Source organism: Protobothrops mucrosquamatus, unplaced genomic scaffold, assembly GCF_001527695.2.
Source record: "Protobothrops mucrosquamatus isolate PMUCROS unplaced genomic scaffold, P.Mucros_1.0 scaffold3712, whole genome shotgun sequence".
NCBI lineage: Eukaryota > Metazoa > Chordata > Lepidosauria > Squamata > Viperidae > Protobothrops > Protobothrops mucrosquamatus.
In genome coordinates this window covers 137,280-161,860 of record NW_015389666.1, presented here as the reverse complement: position 1 = coordinate 161,860, position 24,581 = coordinate 137,280, and the positions used below count along the sequence as shown (strand labels likewise).

The window sequence follows — 24,581 nt, the reverse complement described above, 5'->3', positions numbered from 1 at the left end:
TATGGGGTATTTTTAGAGCAGGCCTGTTATTTAATTTGATTTTAGATAGAAATTGTGTATATTTATCGTGGTTTTTGTTGTCGCCTGTTCACCGCCCTGAGTCCCGTAAGGGAGATAGGGCGGTATATAAATTCAATAAATAATAATAATAACTCCCAGAATTCCTGAGCCAGCCATGCCTACCCCTGACCTAACCCTTCCCAAGGGCAGATGGCTCAGGTAGTCCTCAACGTACAACCACCTTTGAGCCCCACATTCCTTTTGCTCAGTGGGAGAGTTGTGAATTTGGCCCCGTTTTACGACCTTTCTTGCCACAGTTAAGTGAATCACTGCAGTTGCTAAGCCAATCACACGGGTGTGGAAGGAACCCGGCTTCCCCCATTGCCTTTGCTTGTCGGGAAATCTCAAAAGGTCAGGCGACCCTGGGACACTGCGACCGTCGTAAATATGATTCGGTTGCCAAGGGGTCTGAATCTGGATCACGTGACTGTGAGGATCGTTAAGTGTGAAAAACGGCCACAAGTCATTTGTTCGGTGCCGTTTGTAACTTCGAGCTAGTGTGAGAATCCGGCAAAGAAACACCCAAACTACCTGCAACGGGTATTTTGATATCCAATGTTTATTGACGGCGGATTCCCAGACCCCCCTCCCTCCCAGGTTTGAAGGCCAGCAGCGGGCCGCGGGCCGAGACCCAGGGCAGAAACGCCGCTGTCCTTGGTAGCTGGTGGGAAAGAGCCCCGTCTCAGCAGCCGAGCGGCGTCTCCCGCACCCACGTCTGTCTGGGTCACCAAACCACAACCTGGAAAAGACTGGATGGTCTGAAGCTGCGGGCGTTGAGAAGGCCCCTTTAAGGTCATAGCTCTGTGTGGTAGAGGTCGGCCTTCAGCAATTCCGCAGGCTTGACGAAGATGCCCTCCATGGCTTTCCAGTAGCTGTCCTGGTCGGAGTAAGCCAGGCCGTGAACTTCTCTCTGCCCGTGGATGGGCCGTCCGTACTGCTCCCCGGTGACCGAGAGAAGCACCTCGGTGGAGGCGTGCCTGAACCGCACCTCGCTCGTCCTCTCCCAATACTTGCCGTCGCACAGGACCGTCCAGTCGTCCAGGAAGTCCCCCTCACCGTCCTCCCCAAAGGCACTGACCTCCTGGAACGGAGAGCGGGGAGGGACAGTTCAAAGACGGTGTCCAAAGGGAGGGGTGGCCATAATGGGAACGACGGGGAAGCTTCGGTTGCCAGAGAGCCCTATGGCAAAGGGGGCGGCTGTGTGCGTTCGGTGGATGCAAGGGGGAAGGGAGGAGTGTGCAATGAGGAACATCCTCCGAAGCCCCTGAGGGTGGGACGAAGGAAGGAGGAAGGAAGGAAGGAAGGAAGGAAGGAAGGAAGGAAGGAAGGAAGGAAGGAAGGAAGGAAGGAAGGAAGGAAGGACATCAACCTGGAACTAAGGAGGAATTTCCTGACAGGGAGAGCAATGAATCAGTGGAACTGCTTCCCTCCAGAGATGGTACGAGGATCCTGCATAGAGCAGAGGGAGGGAGGGAGGGAGGGAGGAAGGAAGGAAGGACATCAACTTGAAACTAAAGAGGAATTTCCTGACAGTCAGAACTATTAACCAATGGAACTACTTGCCCGTAGAAGTTGTGAGTGCTCCACCACTGGAGATTCTTAAGAGATTGGACAGCTAATTGTCCAGAATGGTATAAGGACTCCTGCCTTGGGCAAGTGGGTTGGACTTTAGAACATGGGTAGGCAAGCAACCTTGGCTCTTTTATGACTGGTGGACTTCAACTCCCAGAATTCCTGAGCCAGCCATGCTGAGGGGAAAGGGAGAGGTTTCCAAGCTGAGCCAGGCTGGCTGAGGAATTCTGGGAATTGAAGTCCACCAGTCATAAAGGAGGCCATAGTTCCCCACCCCTGGCCTAGATCTACCCTTTTAATGACTGTCTTTTCATACTCTGCTTAAATAGTTCTTGATATTCTGCATAATGGCTAGGCCACGGGTGGGCAACCTTGGCTCTTTTACGACTCATGGACTTCAACTCCCAGAATTCCTGAGCCAGCCATGCTGAGGGGAAAGGGAGAGGTTTACAAGCTGAGCCATGCTGGCTCAGGAATTCTGGGAGTTGAAGTCCACCAGTCATAAAAGAGCCAAGGTGGCCTACCCCTGGACTAGAAGATCTCCAAAGTCCCTTCCAGCCATAGTTTTCTATGAAATACACTCCAAAAGCAGAAGATGCCTCCAAACATCTGTAAGTAAGACTCCTGTCAGGTCCCCCAATCCTTATTGTTTTCCCTGCACATCTGCTCTTGTTTGGGGCCTGCCATTCTGCTGGGGGGGGGGAGGAGGGAATTTGCTTTCACTTGGGATAACTTTTGCTTTCTGCTTTTCCTCTCCCACCTCTCTCCACTTGAGAAAAGACTGTCTCCCTTATCAGGGAGACAGCGACGGAGAAACGAAACTGGGGAAGACCTTGAGATGCCCGCAACTGGTGCCAGTTACCCAAACATCGTGTCCCCTGTGGATCGACTGGATTCCACGGACACGATGACTTTGGTGGGAGGAGGAGGATTGCTAGTTTAACGATACCGGTGAAGCGGGATTTTCCCCAGATCTCGCCTTGACTTCCCTGCTGTCACTGACCCCTTAATAAAAGTTTCCTTTTGAGACGACGCCCGTTTCAAGAGTGCTGCTCTCTTGGGGGGTTAGCAGAGGTGGGGTCCTTACAACTCCCTGATCCTTGGCCGCAGCAGGGATGGAGTTACTTCTTCTACTGAGTTGGACCAATGAGGGAAGGCTGAAAAAATCAACAGGGGAAGCCAATCCTCTTCGGCCAATCAGCAGGGGCGGCAAGGACCCCTGACAGAGACCCAGGCAGGAGCCAGGCAGATGGGGGTCTTTACCCTAAGAGAGCAGCTTCCTACATGCAAAGACACAAGCATCCTTGCCACAGAAACAAGCATGGGCTTGTAGAAGCAAGAGACCTGGGTATGCAAGCGCAACTTCCTCTTCCTTCCTTCCTTCCTTCCTTCCTTCCTTCCTTCCTTCCTTCCTTCCTTCCTTCCTTGAACTAAGGAGAAACTTCCTGACAGTGAGGACAATTAACCAGTGGAACAACCTGCCTCCAGAAGCGGTAAATGCTCCAACACTGGAAGTTTTTAAGAAGAGACTGGACAGCCATTTGTCCAAAATGGCATATAGGGTTTCTTGCCTGAGCAGGGGGTTGGACTAGATAACCTCCAAGGTCCCTTCCAACTTTATCATTATTATTATTATTAAAAGATGTGGGTACCTAGGGACCCACAACTCAGGAAGGAGACTGTCATGCGCAGAAACATGTGTGAGCATAATGAAAAGAAGGACCAGGGAGATGACATGATAGCAGACTTCCAGTATCTCAGGGGCTGCCCCAAAGAAGAGAGAGTCAAGCTATTCTCCAAAGCCCCTGAAGGCAGGACAAGAAGCAACGGGTGGAAACTCATCAAGGAGAGAAGCAACCTGGAACTAAGGAGAAACTTCCTGACAGTTAGAACAATTAACCAGTGGAACCACCTGCCTCCAGAAGCTGTGAATGCTCCAACACTGGAAGTTTATAAGAAGAGACTGGACAGCCATTTGTCCGAAATGGTATAGTGTTTCCTCCCTGAGCAGGGGGTTGGACTAGATGACCTCCAAGGTCCCTTCCAACTTTATTATTATTATTATTATTATTATTATTATTATTATTATTATTATTATTATTATTATTATTATTATTATTCCTTCCTTCCTTCCTTCCTTCCTTCCTTCCTTCCTTCCTTCCTTCCTTCTTCACTCATTCATTCAATACAGAGGTGGGGAACTACAGCCCCTTTATGACTTCTGAACTTCAACCCACCCACACGAATTCTAGAGCCAGCCATGAATTCTGGGAAGTGAAGTCAATGAGGCCAGAGTTCCCCACCCCCACCCCCCCGATTTAATGCAATGGCCACCTCACTCTGCAAAGTGACTCCAAATTTAAAAATGAACTGCCAGCTCCACAAGGGCGGAAGGGCTTGCTAGCCATTCCTGGTCACCTGGCTGCCTCACCTGATTGCCCGAAAGGGGAGACGTAAAAAGGTGGCTGTGCAGGTTGCGGCCTGTGTTGATGTGGGTCAAGCGGATCGTCTGCCCACATTGTACCGGGATGCCTCTTTCGCAAACGCTGGACGACTTGCCCCGGATTCGCCAGTAACTGTTGCCGTCGTCCACACTTGTGACTCCGGTCACCGACTGCTGTCCACTGCCTGGTCGAACAGACAAGCACAGGTAACAGGTGACTTTGACCCTGCCAGTTCAATTCCATCTCCATCCTGATTGTTTACCCTGCAAAACACTTCAATGACAGCGATTAATACGAAGGCATTTCGGAAATAAACCTCCATTTGGTTATCAATGACACTCGCAGATACAGAACTTTTATTATACACATTAGAATAGAATAGAATAGAATAGAATAGAATAGAATAGAATAGAATAGAGCAAAATAGAATAGAATTACAAGATAGAATTAGAATTCAAATTAAAAGAAATAGAATAGGAAATATAGAATAGAATTACAGGATAGAATAGAATACAATATAGAATAGAATAGAACATAGAATAGAATGGAATATAGAAATAGAATAGAATAGAATAGAGCTGGAAGGGACCTTGGCGGTCTTCTAGTCCAGCCCCCTGCTCAAGCAGGGGAACCTATACAATCTCAGACGAGTGACAGTCCAGTCTCCTCTTGAAAACCTCCAGTGATGGAGCACCCACAATTTCTGGTGGCAAGCTGTTGCACTGGTTAATTGTCCTCACTGTCAGGAAGTTTCTCCTTAATTCTAGGTTGCTTCTTTGTTCAACATTACATGACTTTTCAACATAATCACCATTCAAATGGAGGCCCTTGTCATAACGTCTTACAAGGTTTGAAATTTAATTGTCATCGCTCTGTGCCAAATCTGGGCTATGGGGGGGGGCGTGATCAAAAACATCCTAACAGAACTGCTTCAGAAGTTCCTGGGTGCATCCAGCAGTGTGTGGGCGAGCATTATCGTGAACCAATACCACACCGGAAGTCAGCAGGCCCCGACGCTTGTTATGGATGGTTCGTCTTAGTTTTCGTAAGGTTTCTCAGTAGATGTCTGAATTGATGGTTGAACCACGCTTCATGAACTTCACTAGCAGTTACTCCTTTGGCATCTTCACATTTGGAGGGATTTCCTATGGCACTAGTTCCGGTGTGGTGTTGGTTCACGATAATGCTCTCCTGCTCGCCGCTAGACGCACCCAAGAAACTTTGAAGCGGGGGGGGGAGCCCTCAAATCCCCTCTGCTGCTGCCCTGAGTTGCTTGGTGGCCGTTTGTGCTGTGAGGGGGACGGTGGGACCAGTCTGGGAAAGGGCACCATCAGGCGATCCCAAGGAAGGAAGCAGGGTTGTTAAATGAATCTGGCTTCTCCATTGACTTTGCTGGTCAGAAGAACAGAAAGGGGTCACCTGGCCCCGCGACACTGAGACCATCATAAATGTGAGTCAGTTGCCAAGAGTCTCAATTTTGATCACGTGACCCTGGGGATTCTGCAGCGGTTGTTAAGTGTGGGAAACGGCCATAAGTCCCTTTTTCCAGTGCCGTTGTAACTCTGAGCGGTCACTAAACGAACCGCTGTAAGTCAAGGGCTGCCTGTACATGACTCTTATCCCTGGGGCCAGCAACTGATTGTGGGGCTGTGAAGCAGTCGGGGAGGGCGAGAAGCCTCCCCCCCAAATAAGGGGGTCTGGGCCCCAGCTGGAGAGAAGGTCAGGCCTCGTGGTGGTGTGAGCTGTTTGTGGTAGGGACAGGAGTGCCCCTGAGCATGTGCAGACCGCACCCAGCCCCTCGAAGTAAGTGACGACTGGTCCTTGCACTTACGACCGTCGTAGCGCCCTCGCAGTCAACATTCAGGCCCTTGTAAACCGGTCCCAACCACTTGAGGTCTTGCCGGGCTGGCTTCCAACAGGGGAAGCAGGGTTCACTTAACGACCCCACGATTCACTTAACGACCACGGTGAGCCTCACCTGACCGCCGCCTTGCTTAGCCGCCCTAATTCAGATCCTAATTGTGGTCGTAAAATGAGGACCACGTGACTCTTCACGGGGCCCTGAAGCAGACGGGGGGGTCCCCCCAAATAAGGGGTCTGGGGTCCGGAGAGAGGGGCGGTTCTCCCGGGGGGGGTCCCACAAGCCGCTTCCGGTAAGGACGGGAGCGCCCCTGAGCATGCGCAGAGCGCGCGCCGCCCCTCTCACACCCGCCGCTCCCCCTCCCCCCCCACCCCCGCTAACCGACGAACCCGGGTCTTACCGGACCCGTATCGGACGTCGTGCGAATGCAGGCGGACCCCGTGACGCGGGTTGAGCAGCTTCACCACCGAGCCGCAGGTCACCGTGCCGGCCTCGCCCGCCTCGCCCGCCTCGCCCGGGCCCAGAACCAGCAGCACCAGCGCCGCCGCCGCCGCCGCCGCCGCCCGCGTCATCCTCCGCCGCCGGTCGGCTCTTTCCTGTCAAAGGAGCGATAGAGGCGGCGGCGCGCAGAGCGGCCCAGGAACTTCCGGCACAACAGTTTTTTTTTTCACCCTCCCCCCCTCGCCCTCCTCTGACCACAGAGAGGGAGCTCTGCGCAGAGCAGAGCGCCCCGCGTGTTGCCGCGGAAGTTGGCGCCCCGCCCCGGAAGTCCCCCCGCGGCGCGTCCTCTCGTCGCCCCGCCCCGCCCCCTGCGTCGTCGTCGTCCGTCGTCGTCGCCGCCGCGGCTGAGGGAGCGCCGAGGCCTCCATTTTCCCCGACTGAGGTGAGGCGGGGGACGGGGGGCGGCGGCGGGGGGGCTCCGGATGGAGGGTCCCGGAGCGCGCCCCCCCCTGGATGGAGGCGGGGAGGCCCCGTGGCCCAGCCGGGCAGCCCTCGGAGGCCGGGAGGCCGAGGATTGCGTAACTCCCCCCCCTCCGTGAGCCCTTCCCCGCGGGAGGGGGGGTCGGCTGGGCCTCGCACCGCCCCCCCGGGAGGGCCCCCTCCTTCTGGGGAGAGGGAGGGCGACGATGGGGGGGCTGGCCTGGAGGGGGGCGGGCGACCCCTCCCTCTTCAGGAACAAGGGAGGGGGGCGTTTGTTTTCCTCGATCNCGGTGGGCCTGGTGTTGCCGTGGGGGAGGGGTGGGCCTGACCTCCAGGCGGAGCCCCCCCCTTCCCCCGCCCCGCCCAAGCTGGCACAATAAGCAGCCTAAGGCCAGAGATGGGGGGGGGAGGGGCACAGGAGTTGAAAAAAACAACAACAGACAAATAAAAATAAAGGTGGTCCTCGACTTAAGACCACAACGGTGCCCCACTTTTCTGTGGTTAAGTGAGACGCTTGCTAAGTGGGTTTCGCCCCGTTTTGCATCCTCTCTTGCCACCGTCGTTAAGTGAATCGCTGCAGCTGCTGAGTTAGTGGCAGGGCTGTTCAGCGAATCCGGCTTCTTCCCCCCCCCCGACTTCGCTTGCCAGAAGGTCACAAAAGTTGCCAAGCGTCCCTAATTTCCATCACAGGACCAGGGGGATGCCGCAACGGTCGTAAGTGTGAGAAACGGGTCATAACTCACCGTTCTTCCAGTGCCGTTGTAACTTCAGTCGCTGAACGAATGGTCGTAAGCCGAGGACTAGCTGCTGATAAAGGAGAGGGAATAAGAGGATGCTGTTTGTGGCTGAGATTTCCTGTTGCATTTCTAGTGTTTTCTTTCAGCTGCTCAGCCAGGTTTCCAAAACGGCCCCCGCCCTCCAGAGGTGAGGAAGGCAGAGAAGTGGAGGATTTGGGGTGCTTTGTGTGTGTGTGTGTATGTGGTGGCTGATGGGCCACATGTACTGAAGCTGAGCGGCAGTCAGAAATACCACAGGGCTCTTCTTGGGTGTGAAGAACCCCCACTGGGACAGTTGTGTTACAGGCAGAACAGCTCGTTTAGTGACTGTCTGAAGTTACAACAGCACTGAAAAAAAGCGAATTATGATCATTTTTCACACTTAGGACCGTTGCGGCATCCCCATGGCCGTAAGATAAAAATCCAGACTCCTGGCAACTGACTCCTATTTATGACGGTCGCGGAGTCCCAGCATCGTGTGATCCCTTGGGTGGCTTTCCGATCGGCCACGTCAGATTCAGTGAACAACCCTGTTATACTAACTCGACCACTGCAGGGGTTCACTTACCAACTGGCGCAAGAAAAGTCATAAAATGGGGCAAAAACTGGCTGGACAGCTCTCTTGTTCAGCCACGGAAACCTGCAGCTCCGTTGTGGTCGTAAGGCGAGGACGGCCTGTACCCTAGCATCCTGCAACGCTGCAGAATAAATGCAAGAGTGTGATGTGCAATTAGTTCACAGGGTGAAATAAGTTGGGGGTTTGTAGTCACCGTGAGTTTGTGGGGAGGGGGGGCACAGAGGGAGGCTCAGCCAATTTCACTGTATACATGTTATACTTTGATAATAAAGGGTTTATTATTATTAAGGGTGGCAGGCAAAGGGAAAGAGGGAAAGAAACCTGGAAGGCCTCCCACCCATCCTGACCCCCCCCTTTTTTTGGATTCCTGAGCTTCTCATACTTTGGTGTATCCTGCAAAGGTTTTGATTGGCGGGTCTGCGTGAGCTGGGCACGGATCCTTGCCCAGGTGGGATTGAGGAACATGCAGCTGGCTTGCTTTGACTCGGACATCGCCTTGAGCATCGGTGTCCAACTTTGGTGACTTTTAAGTTCAACTCCCATAATTCCCCATGGTGGGAACTCCACAATGTCATGGTTCTGACAGATGAACCTCTTCAAAGAACTTTGAGGCATTGTTTACCTTATTCGAGTAGCATAACATCGGCATTGCATAATCAAAGCCAAAAACTGAATTCCTCTCCCCTGAGCACATAGTATCAAAGCACAATTCCCTCCTCCAATTAATGGTCATAAATCACATTCCCCAATTAGCTTGAAGCCCCGGCTTCCTCTCCAGTTCTCCAGCCCCCCCAATTCCTTATCAGCTCTGGGCTCAATCACCTTGATTCTCACTCTGGGTCCAGTGTTGTTGTGTCTAGCTCAGTGTTTCTCAACCTTGACAATTTTAAGGCATGTGGACTTCAATTCCCAGAATTCCACAGCCAGCATTGCTGGCTGTGGAATTCTGGGAGTTGAAGTCCACATGCCTTAAAATTGTCAAGGTTGAGAAACACTGGTCTAGCTAGACTCTTGTTCACATCCCCCCCTCCCAGCATCATCCAACTCTAAAAGCATGTTGTCGATGCAAAGATGTCGATGCAAAAACAACCAACGTTAGCAGTGTTGACACACAAATCTTAAAGTTGCCAACGGTTGGACACCCCTGCTCCATCGTCCTTCTCCGTTTTGGGGTCCTCTGTGACCGCAGCCTTGCCCTTGACCCTTTTCTGCAATATAGGGTGAGAAGAGTGCTTTGTTTAGCAGTTGTTTCACTTAAGCGCTATGGGTGAAGCCTGACTTGGCACACGTGGGATTCTGGGAGTCGTAGTCCAACCTACCTGAAGAATAATCAGTTGGAGAAATATGCCCCGATGTCTTTTTTTCTTTTTGATCCTGGGGGTCTACAAAGCTATCATAACACGGAGGCAGATTGGTAGGCCGAGAACACTCTGCCCCAACCTGCAGCACCAGGCTTCCTTCTTGTGAATTATAATCTTGGGTGAATCCATCTTTTACTCTTAATTCTCCCACTGTAATGCCAAGACGGTGTTTTTTGCTGATTGTTGCTATTATTTGTTGTTATTTGCTGATGGTTAGAGATGCTGAGATAATTCCGGAGAAGCTTTCTCTGGTTTGGCACTTTCTACGCCCACAATCCCCTGCCAGTATGGTGGCAAGTGGGGAAAGACTCCTGCATTCTGGCATTTGAAGTCTCTCCAGAGAGCCAAATGGCTTTGAAGTAGTTCATTTTTAGGAGATGCTTTGAAATGCTTTTTAAAGGCTGGCAGGAGAGGGAGGAGCCCTTGCAGAGCTCTGTAATTAGCAACTTGTTTGGGAAATCACAAAATTCCTGCAGAGTATTATTCGCCTACTGTAATAATGGCTGCCAGTTTGATGTAATCATGTAGTAAGACAGTGAGGCTGGCACAGCAGTTAAGGCATCGGGCTAGAAAACTGGGAGGTGGTGAGTTCTGATCTCGCCTTAGGCGCGAAAGCCGGCTGGGTGACTTTGGGCCGGCCACACACACCCTGCCTTAGGAAGGAGGCAATGACCCACCACTTCCAAGAAAACTTCAGGGACTGCTGCAGGCGGCCTCCCAGGAGTCAACAGTGGCTCACAGGTACCAAGTAAAGAAGTAAAAAAAATGGGTGCTTGGACAAGGTGACCACAAGGATCACAAGCACCTGGTTGCAGTTTGATCAGATGATGATGATGATGATGATAAAGTTGGAAGGGACCTTGGAGGTCATCTAGTCCAACCCCCTGCTCAGGCAGGAAACCCTATACCATTTCGGACAAATGGCTGTCCAGTCTCTTCTTAAAGACTTCCAGTGTTGGAGCATTCACCGCTTCTGGAGGCAGGTGGTTCCACTGGTTAATTGTTCTAACTGTCAGGAAGTTTCTCCTTAGTTCCAGGTTACTTCTCTCCTTGATGGTGGAGTGGAAGCTTGCAAGGAGGGCTCCATTTTGCCCAGGAAGAAAAGTGCCCCCCCCCGGCCTTTGCTGGCCACTAGGCAGTGGTGGTGGCAGTGGGACACTGAGGCTGGGGCTGGGGGGAGCAGTGGGGTCCTTGGTGCTCTCTGAGCCTGGTGCTTTTGTTGCAGATGTTTCCTTACCAAACTGGGTAACATCCTCACCACTATCAGAAAATGGGCTTTGCCCTCATTTTAACCCCACTCCTGACCAGCCTGGGTGACGTCGCCTAGTTTGGCAGTGAGACGTCTGCAAGAAAACAGCCAAGCTCAGAGGGCACTAAGGATCCTGAACTACAGTTAGTCCTCAGCTTACGACCACAATGGAGCCCAGAGTTTATGTTGCTAAGCTAAGTGAGAAATTCGTTGTCAGCTCTGCCCCGTTTTGCGACTTTTCTTGCCGTGTTTGTTAAGGGAATCACCGCAGTTCTTAAATTAGGAACCCGGTCGTTAAGTGAATCCGGCTTCCCCATTGACTTGGCTGCTCGGAAGGTCGCAAAAGGGGATCACGGGACCCTAGGATACTGCCACCGTCATAAATGTGAGTCAGTTGTCAAGCATCTGAATGTAAATCACGTGACCCTGGGGATGCTGCAACGGTCTGAAAGTCTGAAAAACGGTCAGCAGTCTCTCTTTTTTTCAGTGCCGTTGTATCTTCGAACCGTCACTAAGCGAACTGTTGTAATTCGAGGACCGCCTGTACAGAGAGGGGGGTGGCCTGCCTCTGCCGCCGTGCTTCTGGAACGATCCCAGTGTGGTTTAGCCAGTGTGGTTTAGCCGTCCCTTGCTTGCCTCGCCCTGTTTTCACAGCACCCTGGCGAGAGGCCAGCGGTCCTCGCGCAGGTCTAGCAACCTGCCCTTTGACTTCCTGCCCCGCTGTAGCCTTAGGCTGAGGAACCTGGGCCAATGCAGCTGCAAGCCTGGGGGCGATTGAGGCTCCTCACAACAAATTTAGGGCTGAGCCTTTGTTATTGCCGCCACCAAATGTGGCACTGGACCAGCTGGATCGGTGTGGCTGTCTCAGCCCTGCACGTGAGCAGGTGTGGGATCCAGGTGGTAGGCTGGGGCTCCAGGAACCAATTGGAGCACTGCCACTGTCGGGGCTGCCTTGCGGTGAGAAGCAGTGTCTGCCACAGCTACTTCGTGCCGGGCTCCAGTTAGTAGAATTTGGGGTAATACCTATGGAGAGCCTGGGCCAGGGGTAGGCGACCTCGGCTCTTTTATGACTCGTGGACTTCAACTCCCAGAATTCCCTGATTCACCTTGGCTCTTCTATGACTCGTGGACTTCAACTCCCAGAATTCCTGAGCCAGCTATGCTGGCTATGCTGACTCAGGAATTCTGGGAGTTGAAGTCCACAAGTCATAAAAGCGCCAAAGTGACTCAGGAATTCTGGGAGTTGAAGTCCACGAGTCATAAAAGAGCCAAGGTTGCCTACCCCTGAGCTAGCACAAGCCTTTATTAAGGAGGCCTGGTCCTCCTCTACTTACAACCACAGCAAAGCCACCACAACAGCGAGACAGCTGTTAAATGAGCATTGCCCCATTTTACAACCTTGCCGCCGTTGTTAAACGAATCACTGCAGTTGTGAAGTTAGCGACACAGTTTTCGAGGGAACCTGCCTTCCCCCATTGAGCTTGCTTGTCAAAAAGTCGCAAAAGGGAATCGCTGCGACTGTCGTAAATACGAACCCGTTGCTAAGCATCTGAATTTTTGGATCATGGAACCCCGGAGATGCTCCAGCGGTCGTTAAGTGTGGTAAATGGTCGCAAGTCACTTTTTTCAGGGCTGTTGCAACTTTGGACGGCCACTAAATGAATGCTTGTAAGTTGAGCTGCCTGGCTGTTCTGACTGCTGGAATGTAGCCTTTTTTTCTTCCTACGAGAAAAGCATCTAGAGGTCACCTAGACACGTGCAGAATTCTCCTCCCAAGCCATAAAGAGTGGAAAACAGTAGTAATTAATTAATCACACTCTGATATATCTTCAGATTGTGTTTGATCAGTCCGCTCCTGGGAGTGGTAATAAAATGTTTGTTGTTCTCTGGAAAAGAACTTGGACTTGGAACTGCTGGAATCGGCTGACCTCTCGTCCTGTCGTGTGCTTGTGCAGGGCTGTTTAGCCACTACCTCACTCTCTTATTTGTAAATGAGTAAAATGCCCGTGGGGGAGTCTCCATCCTCCAGGCCGTGCTTGCCCCAGGGGTGCTTTTCCCAAAAAGCAACTTGGACTTCCCTGGTTTTTTTTTCTTTTCCTTTGAAAATGTTTCGCTTCTCATCCCAGAAGCCTCTTCAGTTCTGACTGACTGGTGGGAAATGGAAAGGTTTCTAATATTCTCTGGTCGTCAGTTGCAAATGTTCTGAATGTGAAAGTTGTTCTTGTTAGTTGTGAAGTTGTGTCTGATCCATTGCGACCCCATGGACAATGTTCCTCCAGGCCTTCCTGTCCTCTCCCATCTTCTGGAGTCCATTGAAGCTCAGGCCTCCTGCTTCAGGGACTCCATCCAGCCACCTCCTTCTCTGTCGTCCCCTTCTTCTCTTGCCCTCCATCTTTCCCAGCATCAGGCTCTTCTCCAGGGAGTCCTTCCTTCTCATCAGGTGGCCAAAGTACTTGAGTTTCCACTTCAGGATCTGGCCTTCTCAAGAGCAGTCGGGGTGGATCTCCTCCAGGACTGACCGGTTGGATCGCCTTGCAGTCCAGGGGACTCGCAGGAGTCTTCTCCAGCACCAGAGTCCAAAGGCCTCCATTCTTTTTAATTCCATTTAAATTCCATTTAAATTTGGCTGACGCCTCCTGCTTCAGTGACTCCATCCAGCCCCCTCCTTCTCTGTCATTGTCCCCTTCTTCTGTTGCCCTCCATCTTTCCCAGCGTCAGGCTCTTCTCCAGGGAGTCCTTCCTTCTCATTAGGTGGCCAAAGTACTTGAGTTTCAACTTCAGGATCTGGCCTTCTAAAGAGCAGTCAGGGTTGATCTCCTCCAGGACTGACCGGTTGGATCGCCTTGCAGTCCAGGGGCCTCGCAGGAGTCTTCTCCAGCACCAGAGTTCAAAGGCCTCCATTCTTTGGCGCTCAGCCTTTCTTACGGTCCAACTTTCACAGCCATACATCGCCACTGGGAAAACCATGGCCTTGACTCTACGCACTTTTGTTGGCAGGGTGATATCTCTGCTTTTCAGTGTGCTGTCTAGATTTAATAATAATAATAATAGTAGTAGTAATAATAATAGTAAAGTTGGAAGGGACCTTAGAGGTCATCTAGTCCAACCCCCTGCTCAGGCAGGCAACCCTATACCATTTCGGACAAATGGCTGTCCGGTCTCTTCTTAAAAACTTCCAGTGTTGGCGCATTCAGAGCTTCTGGAGGCAGGTAGTTCCACTGGTTAATTGTTCTCACTGTCAGGAAGTTTCTCCTTAGTTCCAGGTTGCTTCTCTCCTTGATCAGTTTCCATCCGTTGCTTCTTGTCCTGCCTTCAGGCACCTTGGAGAACAGCTTGACTCCCTCTTCTTTGGGGCAGCCCCTGAGATACTGGAAGACTGCTATCACGTCCCCCCTCGTCCTTCTCTTCATTAAACTAGACAGACCCAATTCCAGCAACCGTTCCTTATATGCTTTAGCCTCCAGTCCCCTGATCATTTGCCATAGCTTTCCTCCCCAGGGGCAAGCGTCTTCTAATTTCTTGGCTGCAGTCCCCCTCTGCGGTGATCTTGGAGCTCAGGAAGATAAAATCTGTCACTACCTCCATTTCTTCCCCATCAATTGAAGGAGTCAAGCTATTCTCCAAAGCCCCTGAAGGCAGGACAAGAAGCAACGGATGGAAACTGATCAAGGAGAGAAGCAACCTGGAATTAAGGAGAAACTTCCTGACAGTGAGGACAATTAACCAGTGGAACTCCTTGCCTCCAGAAGCTGTGAATGCTCCAACAATGGAAGTTTTTAAGAAGAGACTGGACGGCCATTTGTCTGAAATGGTATAGGGTTTCCTGCCTGAGCAGGGGGTTGGACTAGATGACCTTCAAGGTCCCTTCCAACTTTACTACTACTACTACTACTACTACTACTACTACTACTATTATTATTATTATTATTATTATTATTATTATTATTATTATTATTAATTTGCCAGGAATTGGGAGGGCCAGATGCCGTGATTTGGGTTTTCTTAATGTTGAGTTTCAAACCAACTTTTGCCCTCTCCTCCTTCACCCGTGTCAAGAGGCTCTTTAGTTCCTCTTCGCTTTCTGCCATTAGAGTGGCATCATCTGCATATCTTAGGTGGTTGATATTTCTCCCGGCAATCTTAATTCCAACTTTTGATTCCTCTAGCCCTGCCTTTCTCACGATGCGCTCTGCGTATAAGTTAAACCGGCAGGGCGGCAGAAAGGTATCAATGCGTAATTTCTGCGATGATCGTAAAAAGCAGCTTGCGCAGGCCTGCTTAACAACTCCAGCCTCTTTCCCCCCCTCCAGGCAGCGCGACACAGGAGCACAGCCATGTCCGACTTCGTGGAAAGCGAAGCTGAGGAATCGGAGGAGGAGTATGACGAAGACGGGGAAGTGGTCACGAGACCCCCCAAAAAGTTTGTGGAAGATGAAGATGGTGAGTTTCGTTCCCAACGCGCACGGCTTCGGCTTTCCGTCCCTAAATTTGTCAACGTTAAAAGTCATTTCGTTACAAGACGGACAGCAAATACATTCAATAAAATAAATCCTGTGGGCCGTATTCAGGGTAACCCCGTGTCCTGATCCAATCGCGGTTGGATGACTGCAGGGGTCTTCCAACTTGGCCCTTTGATGACTGGTGGACTTCAACTCCCAGAATTCCTCAGCCAGGCACGCGTGCCTGGCTGAGGAATTCTGGGAGTTGAAGTCCACCAGTCATCAAAGGGCCAAGTTGGAAGACCCCTGGATTACTGTAATGTTCTCCCTGTGGGGCTGCCCTTGAAAAGCATTCAGAAGCTGCAATTGGTCCAGAATGCCCTGGGACAGCAAAGATTTGGGCAATCCAGAATATGCCCCTGTAAATTGATTCCCCTCTCCCTGTCGGAGGCACCTTTTAAGGCGCTTCCAGGTTGAAAGGATTAGCCAGTGACATCACTGAGGCCCACGGGACGCCCAGGGGAGGGGGGGGCTCCTTTCAGATCCCCATCTAGGAGCTGGAGCGAAGGACAGCAGCTCACCCTGCCCTACAGCAGCACCCAGGTCTCTTAACGCGGGCTTGCAAACCTCTTAGCCGGCATCCTAGCCCCGTGAGCCACCGCGCTCCTGGCGTAAATCGATTTCCTAAATGTGTATGCTGCCCATCTCCCGATACGGCAGCCATGGGTGGCTTGCAAACAATAAAAGAAGATAAATATAAGAGCAGTTACGATTAAAAAGAGAGGTGTAAGGACTAAGACCAAGAGCCAGGCAGCACGGTGTGTGTGTGTGTGTGTGTGTGTGTGTGTGTGTGTGAGAGAGAGAGAGAGAGAGAGAGAGAGAGAGAGAGAGAGAGAGAGAGAGAGAGAGAGAGAGAGAGAGATCTGATCCCGTCAACCATCTCCATCAAGGCACAAAGTTTTGAAGCCCACCCATAATACCTCGGCTCTCCCAGTTGCAGTCTCCCAGCGGCCTTTGGAGTGCAACTCAAGCCCCACCTTGTAAAGCCCTACATAGCCCAGGCCCTACACATACTGTAGATGGGGCCCTCTTTCTTTCTCTGATTTCTTAGGCTTGCCCCATCAAAATTCACAGAGCTGCCAGCTCGGGGTCTCCTCAAGAGACCTCGACTCAGGCCAGTGATGGCGAACCTTTTAGAGACCGAGTGCCCAAACTGCAACCCAAAACCCACTTATGCATTGTCGGGTGCCGGGTGGGCGTGGCTGCAGTATTAACAGCAGACTGGTTGGGACTAAAAAGTTCAATCCATCAATTCCAACTTTGCAAGATCTTTTTTTTCCCCGCGAGGAGTTGAAATTGACTGATTGAACCTTTTTTTTTTTTAGGTCTCCACGTCGGTGGAGACCTAAAGCGAAAAGGTTTTATAAAACCCAGCTGAAGGCCTAGGACTGGGGCAACGGCGTGCGTGCCCACAGAGAGGGCTCTGAGTGCCGCCTCTTGCCCCCCCGTGCCATCGGTTCGCCACCACTGACTCAGGCCTTCTCTGTCCCAGCCCCTGCCCGGAGAAGCAGCTGTCACCCCGGAGATGGCAGACAGACACCCTGGTCCTTTGTGACAAGGGCTTGTTTGGTCATAATAAGTCATTCAGCCTTTCAGGAGCCCCACAACGTCCAGCCTTGCTGGAATTGGAGCTCAGATGCCGGCCGTTTTGACGGCTGCTTCGCTCCTCGCTTCACTGGATCCGCATCCCCAGAAGGAGAGATGCTTGCCGTGTAATTCTTTCAGAAACCGGCTTGCGATCCAAAGCCAAGGGACTTGTGTGACTCCTCGTTCTACAGGCTTTCTTCCGCCTCTGTCAGGTTTTACACTTGGGTCCCTTTCAGGGCCGGGTCTCCCCGTCTCCTTTTGGTTTTTACTTATTTAATTTCGGCCGCCCCTTTTCAGAGGAGGAAGAAGAAGAGAACATGGATGACCAGGACGAGCAAGGGAACCTCAAAGGCTTCATCAACGACGATGATGACGAGGAAGAGGAGGAGGAGGAAGAGGCCAGCGATTCCGGAGACTCGGAGGATGACGTCGGGCGCAAGAAGAGGAAACGCAGTAAGTGTTTGGGACAGGCACGCAGTGGCTAGGAAGGTGTCGGTTATTAGCGATAAAACAGCCCCCCCCCACAAACTTTGGGTACCAGGGACCGGCTCCGTGCAGAGAGGTTTTTTTCCGTGGACCGGAGGGGGGCCTGGTTTCGCGTGCTGCCTGCATCCCGTGGAGGGGGCTTCACTTATGTGGGCAGCCTGGTTCTGGCATGCCACGGCCCGATGCCGGGTCACAGACCGGGGGTTGGGGACCCCTGGTATAAAGCTTTACATGGCGTAGGGCCAGCATATCCATGGAAGCGGCTTTGCCCCATCCCATCAGCCCATCAGGTAGGAAAGGTGTGGGACAGACCCAAATGTAGTATGCTGCTCTAAAGATGATTAGGGGGCTGGAGGCTAAAACATATGAAGAACAGTTGCAGGAATTGGGTATGTCTAGTGCAGGGGTAGGCAACCTTGGCTCTTTTATGACTCGTGGACTTCAACTCCCAGAATTCCTGAGCCAGCATAGCTGGCTCAGGAATTCTGGGAGTTGAAGTCCACGAGTCATAAAAGAGCCAAGGTTACCTACCCCTGGTTCTAGTGAAAAGAAGGGCTGGGAGGAGGGGCATGATAGCATCTTCCAGTATTTGAGGTGCTGCCCCAAAGAAGAGGGAGTCAAGCTCTTCTCCAAAGCGCCTGAAGGCAGGACAAGAAGCAACAGATGGAAACTAATCAAGGAGAGAAGCAACCTGGAACTAAGGAGAAACTTCCTGACAGAACAGTTAACCAGTGGAACAGCCTGCCACCAGACGTTGTGGGTACTCCAACACTGGAAGTTCTCAAGGACTGGACAACCATTTGCAATAATAATGATAATGATAATGGTAATAATAATAATAATAATAATAATAATAATAATAATAATAATAATAATAATAATAATAATAATAATAATAATAATAAAAAAAAAAATTTGGAAGGGACCCTGGAGGTCATCCAGTCCAACCCACTGCTCAGGCAGGAAACCCTATACCATTTCGGACAAATGGCTGTCCAGTCTCTTCTTAAAAACTTCCAGTGTTGGAGCATTCACCGCTTCTGGAGGCAGGTAGTTCCACTGGTTAATTGTGTAGGATCTCTGCTAGGGCACAGGTTGGCCTAGATCTCCCAGGGCCCTGACTCTGTTATTCTATTAAAAGTGTTGTCAGGGTTCTGACTGACGAACCCCGCCAAGTGAACACAACTTTTGAGTCCTTTCGAACTCTTAACGTAAAGCTTTATTGAGTACATCATTTCGGCACGGAGGCCAGCAAAACCAGCGCTGGCAAAAACCCCTTCGGCATCACTTCCTCTTTCCCGACAGATTTTGACGACCGCCTGGAGGACGACGACTTTGACCTCATTGAAGAAAACCTGGGCGTCAAAGTGAAACGGGTGAGTTTCATGGGGGGCCTCTGGGACTGCAAGGTCAAGGGGGAGGAAGGTGGTCCTTGGGACCCTTCTGTTCTCCTGGTGTCCTTTTGCATTGTTTATTTTCCAGTTCTGTTATTTGGCTTCTGTTTATGTCCCTCCCGAGGCCGGTAAAAGGATGACCCAGATTCTGGGGGGCTGAGATTACAAACTGCCCAGGGAGGGCTGTAAAGCCCTGCGGAGCGGTATATAAGTCTATGTTCTGTTGCTATTGTCTTCCTTTGTGGTATTGTAAGCCACTGGGCCCCCCCGGTAAGATAGGCCAGGGCTTTTCAACCTTTTCACCCATTGTGCCACTTTTAGGATATGGCAACATCCGAGTACCACCAATCGCCTAGCAAGGTGTCAAAAACTTGATGGGCCCCCCCCAAAAAAGGAAAAAAGTGATAAAGTACAGGTCGTCCTCGACTTACAATAGTTCACTTAGTGACTGTTCAAAGTTACAATGGCACTGAAAAAAGTGCTGAGCAAGACACCTGCCTGCCCGCCCGGCGGCGCTCTTCCTCCTGTCCAGGGTTTTCATGGTTGTGAGCATTTCTGTTGAGGATTGGCAGTGGGGGTGGGGTGGGGGGTGTTTGGTTTTTATTCCCCCCGTCTGCTGGGTGGTTGCAGCAGGTTTTGGTCCCTTCACCTGACCCTGGGACTCTGTGACCGTCATAAACATGAATCAGTTGCCAAGCATCTGAATGTAAATCACAAGACCCTGGAGACGCTGCAACATTCCAGCTGATCGGCGCTTCTTCTGGGCTCAGCAGAAGCACCAGGATCAACACTGAGCTCCAGCTGGATCCTGGCGCTGATCCTGGCGCTTCCACTGAGCCCTGACAACCCCGAAGCACTGATCCTGGCGCTTCTGCTGAGCCCTGCAGCTCCAGCCGTCTCTCGCTCAGGCTTGTGCGGTGGTGCCACCGGTTCAGCTCATTCCCCTCCCCTGCTACTTTTCTAGGATGGTCGCGTACCGCCTGCCAGGTGCCAATGTACCACAGGTGATACCCATACCACTGGTTGAAAAGCCCTGAGATAGGCAACCCATAAAGTTAACCAAAAAATGAATAAAATACAGTAGTGGCCAAAATTGTGCAAACCTTTTGGGAAAAGCGTACAGTAGAAATGCCACCTTGGGTTAAGTTTCCACTCATTTTTCTTCTCATTTCTTTATAACTGTAGCCTTGTTCACTTAACAGTACTAGTTTACATCGCTTTCTGGGCGACCAGTCAACTCTTTGCACCATGACTTTAATTTTATTACGTTTTACAAGCTCACTCAATGAAAGAACGCGAAAAAACCCAACTGACTTGATAGCCATCACATAACACACTGACAAATGTCCTCCTCTCAGCTTCAATACATGACATCAATCACTGGATCCCACTGTGATCTGATTGGCTCATGGCCAAAACAGATGACACCCGATTGGCTCTCTAAACACTCACGCTCATTGGCTACAATCAGATGAAGGAGAGCTACCGGAGATCAACCTGAGCAATTTGTGCTTCCTTTTTCTGGTTATTTGGCTATAACTTTTCATAGAATACAGTACAGATAATTGAACCAACTTTGTTGCGATACATTCTTGATTAAATTATCTTTTCATTGATATATAATTTTATGGTACTACTCCAAAAACAAAGTGGTGTTATTAGCCATCAAACCTCAAAAATACACTTTTCCCAAAAGGTTTCCACAATTTTGGCCACGACTGTCAACCCCAGGCCTACGGCTAACTCACCATGGCCTACTCACTGCGGCCAACCCGTTGTAGGACAACTCAGAGTAGGAGAATTCGATGGGGGATCGGTTCTTTTTATTATCCACCAAAGCATTACAAAAGCTGCTAACAATTGGATTGGTTTCTTTGGATGCAAGAGATAAGACAATTTTGATGAAAACACCGTCAACCGAAATAAAAGGAAGTCAGCGAATCCCGCGGTGAGTTGGCCGTGGTGAGCAGGGGGTTGGACTAGAAGACCTCCCAGGCCCCTTCCAACTCAGTCATTCTGTCGTTCAGTTGGCCGTGGCGAGTTGTCCCATCCCAGCCCGCCTTGCATCAGGAGAAGGCCTGTGTTGCTAGTGGACATCCGTACGCAGCTCTTCCCCAACTCACCCGTTCCTTCGGGGGTCCCCTGGGGCAGGGGTCCTCAACCTTGGCCACTTGAAGACTTCTGGACTTCAACTCCCAGAATTCCCCAGCCGCCTGGGGAATTCTGGGAGTTGAAGTCCAGAAGTCTTCAAGTGGCCAAGTTAGGAGACTGTTTCCCTACAGCACGGGTAGGCAACCTTGCCCCCTTCATGACTGGTGGACTTCAACTCCCAGAATTCCTGAGCCAGCCTGGCTCAGCTTGGAAACCTCTCCCTTTCCCCTCAGCATGGCTGGCTCAGGAATTCTGGGAGTTGAAGTCCACCAGTCATAAAAGAGCCAAAGCTGCCTACCCCTCCCTACAGAATAATGAAATTGGAAGGGACCTTGGAGGTCTTCTAGTCCAACCCCCTGCTCAAACAGTCAAGAAAAAACACCCACCCTCTCCGCACACGTGCCCCACACAGTCATGCCTTTGGGGAATTCTGGGAGTTGAGGTCCACGGATGGCCAAGGTTGGAGACCTAGCTGAGGAATTCTGGGAGTTGAAGTCCACAAGTCTTAAAGTTGCCAGGGTTAGGACCCCTGCTCTGGGGGCTTTGCTGCTTGAAACAGCTGGTCCCTTGGTTGGTGGCGACGGGCAGGCCCTGGGGCGGGGAAGGGGAGGCCTCCTTGAGGTCAGAGACCCGGGTGTTGACTCAAATGTGTCCCTCCACAGCAAAAATTCAGGCGGGTACGGAAAATGTCCGATGATGAAGACGACAAGGAGGAGGACTACGGCAAGGAGGAACACGAGAAGGAAGCCATTGCGGAAGAGATCTTCCAGGACGGGGAAGGCGAGGAGGGGGGCGATGGAGGCGACGGGCACTTGGCCGCAGCTGAGGATGAGGAGGACGAAGAGGAAGACGAGTCCGGTACGTGTGGCCCTGGGGCTTGCTGGGAGAGGGGCCCCCCAGGGGAGATGAGTAGCCAAAGAGACCCGGGCGGCGAGTATTCGGCCCTCCTGCTTGGAGGAATCCGAGTCCAGCTGCAAAAAGAATGGAGAAGGTTTAAAAAAAAAAAAAGGGAGCTGCTAATTATGCTCGGCCGACAGTCCTTCAAGGTAGGCCAGGCCAAGATTGGACCTCCCTGGCGTATTAGGCAGCGGAGAGAGAGGCGGCTACGAAGATGCTGCTAATCCATCCTAGAATAAGGGAGAGCATCTGTAGGACCCTGTTTCTTGTTGTTTTTTTTTAAAAAAAAAAACAAGTTTTATTCATTTTTCAATGTTTACATCAAAGTGCTTAGGAAACATCGTGGAGAAAGGGTAATCAGTTATCCACAAGCCAGGTCATAAATGTACAGTTCAAATTTAGCTCCTTAAAAAATTCCCCTCTCTATTTCTCTCAATTAGAATAATACAATCAAATTAGTACGTTTCTAAATAAAATTCAATCGATCCGTAGTAATTTTCAATGACATTTTAGCTTCTACAAATCCAGATCCTGTTTTAAGCTTGACTAATTTCCAAATACCATTTTTCTAGGACCCCGTTTCTTAAATCACCTGTTCCTCCAGGTGTCTTGGGAGGTTCTCAGCCCTCCAGGCAGGTCATGGCTAAAGTCCCAAAGGTGCTTTTTCAGGAGGCACCTGGACTTTCTCGTTTTCCTTTGAAGACTTTTCTCTTCTCATCCCAGAAGCTTCTTCGGCTCTGGCTGGATGGTGGGGAACGGAAGGATTTATACAGCAGTGGCCAAAATTGTGCAAACCTTTTGGGAAAAAGTGTACAGTAGAAATGCCACCTTGGGTTAAGTTTCCACCCATTTTTCTTCTCATTTCTTTATAACTGAAGCCTTGTTCACTTAATAATTCTATTTTACATCGCTTTCTGAGCGACCAGTCAACTCTTTGCATCATTATTTTAATTTTATTACGTTTTACAAGCTCGCTAAATGAAAGAACACCAAAAAAACCAACCAACTTGATAGCGATCACATAACACACTGACAAATGTCCTCCTCTCAGCTTCAATACAGGACATCAATAACTGGATCCTGCTGTGATCTGATTGGCTCATGGCCAAAACAAGATGACACCTGATTGGCTCTCTAAACACTCATGCTCATTGGCTACAATCAGGTGAAGGAAAGCTACCTGAGATCAACCTAAGCAAGTTGTGCTTCCTTTTTCTGTTTATTTGGCTCTAACATTTCATAGAATGCAGTCCAGATAATTGAACAAACTTTGTTGCATGACATTCTTGATTAAATTATCTTTCCATTGATATATAATTTTATGGTACTACTCCCCCCCCCCCAAAAAAAGTGGTGTTATTAGCCATTAAACCTCAAAAATACACTTTTCCCAAAAGGTTTCCACAATTTTGGCCACAACTGTACTCCTTGCAGACAGCTGGTCATTTGCCTTGTTTTAGGGCAGTGTTTCTCAACCTTGACAATTTTAAGGCATGTGGACTTCAACTCCCAGAATTCCACAGCCAGCAATGCTGGCTGTGGAATTCTGGGAGTTGAAGTCCACATGCCTTCCTGCCCTGAATCCCTTTGCTGCTCCTTCAGCTGCCCTCGTTTCTCAAACAAGCCCAGCGGGGCTGTTGGGAACGCTCTCCGTTGTTCTAGGCTGGAATGGCGGCATCTTCCTAGCCGCCTGTCATGACCACCACAGCCACGCCCACCCAGTGGGCCACGCCCACCCGGCACCCAGCAATAAATAAGTGGGTTTTGGGTTGCAGTTTGGGCACTCGGTCTCTAAAAGGTTCGCCATCACTGGCACAGGGTCTCCTGCTCGAGCAGGGGGTTGGACTAGAAGACCTCCGAGGTCCCTTCCCGCTCAGTTATTCTGGCTCATTCCTGCCCCTGCTCACACCAAGCAGGAGTGGGAAAGGAATCAATACCAGAAGATTCCCTACCAGGGATGCCCCAAGCATTGTTCCCATCTTAGAAAGTGGCCCTTGGGGGCTCAGAATGTCCCTTGCCCGGTCTGAGGGTCTCCCGGACCGGCTGGCGAATGCAGGGCCCCCCCCCCCCCGGTCAGGGAGGAGACGGGAGCCCAGCCAGAGCAGCTCTGCAGGGGTTCTTGCTGCTGTTTTTCTTAGACATCGATGACTTCATTGTGGACGATGATGGGCAACCACTGAAGAAGCCCAAATGGAGGAAGAAGCTCCCCGGATACACAGACGCGTGAGTCTCCTCCTCCTCCTCCTCCTCCTCCTCCTTCTCTCTCTCTCTCTCTCTCTCTCTTTCTCTCTCTCTCTCTCTCTTTCTCTCTCTCTCTCTTCAGAAAGAGTCTGTTTCTGCTCTGAAAGCCTCTCCAGATGGGAGACATTCCTTGGGGTGGGAGGTAGCTGGACGTGCCCGTACGTCCTCTAGGCCATTTGGGGCACGGCTTTTCAGGATGGAGCCAGCTTAACCCACTGGTGGGTCTGGACCTTCTAGAGAAGGTGGTGGCTCCATTGGGGGCACGGCTCCTAGGGATGGGACCAGCTCAATCTGGTTATGGACCTTCTTGAGAAGGTGGTGGTTCCATTGGGGACATGGTTCCTAGGGATGGGACCAGCTTAAGTCGGTTATGGACCTTCTTGAGAAGGTAGTGGTTCCATTGGGGGCATGGCTATTAAGGATGGGGCCAGCTTAATCCACTTGTAGGTATGGACTTTCTAGAGAAGGTGATGGTTCCATTGGGGGCATGGCTCCTGAGGATGGG

The 24,581-nt window shown here is 51.0% G+C and overlaps 2 protein-coding genes across 2 annotated transcripts in view; one reads left to right on the top strand and one right to left on the bottom strand.

Annotated features, from left to right (window-relative positions):
- Positions 1 to 602: 602 nt before the first annotated feature.
- LOC107298098 (stromal cell-derived factor 2-like) lies at positions 603 to 6,509 on the bottom strand. The gene is made up of 3 exons (XM_015827460.1): positions 6,338 to 6,509; positions 4,064 to 4,260; positions 603 to 1,141 (listed from the first exon to the last, which is right to left on the bottom strand). Exons 1-3 carry the CDS (start codon positions 6,507 to 6,509, stop codon positions 854 to 856), a joined length of 657 nt encoding a protein of 218 aa, XP_015682946.1. The 3' UTR covers positions 603 to 853.
- An 8,644-nt stretch (positions 6,510 to 15,153) lies between these two features.
- Positions 15,154 to 24,581, top strand: part of SUPT6H (SPT6 homolog, histone chaperone and transcription elongation factor) — a 60,469-nt gene continuing 51,041 nt past the window's right edge. The window contains exons 1-5 of the mRNA XM_015827459.1: positions 15,154 to 15,261; positions 17,205 to 17,360; positions 18,699 to 18,769; positions 21,601 to 21,796; positions 23,974 to 24,058. Of these exons, the coding sequence (XP_015682945.1) occupies positions 15,156 to 15,261; positions 17,205 to 17,360; positions 18,699 to 18,769; positions 21,601 to 21,796; positions 23,974 to 24,058 (614 nt within the window). The 5' untranslated portion in view covers positions 15,154 to 15,155. The remainder of the gene's footprint in view (positions 15,262 to 17,204; positions 17,361 to 18,698; positions 18,770 to 21,600; positions 21,797 to 23,973; positions 24,059 to 24,581) is intronic.

Coding starts and splice junctions, on each gene's coding strand:
- LOC107298098 (XM_015827460.1), bottom strand. CDS start 6,509: ATGACGCGGGCGGCGGCGGCGGCGGCGGCGGCGCTGGTGCTGCTGGTT. Junction 4,261..6,337: donor CGACGTCCGATACGGGTCCG/GTAAGACCCGGG, acceptor CTGTTCGACCAG/GCAGTGGACAGCAGTCGGTG. Junction 1,142..4,063: donor CTCCCCTTTCGGGCAATCAG/GTGAGGCAGCCA, acceptor TCTCCGTTCCAG/GAGGTCAGTGCCTTTGGGGA.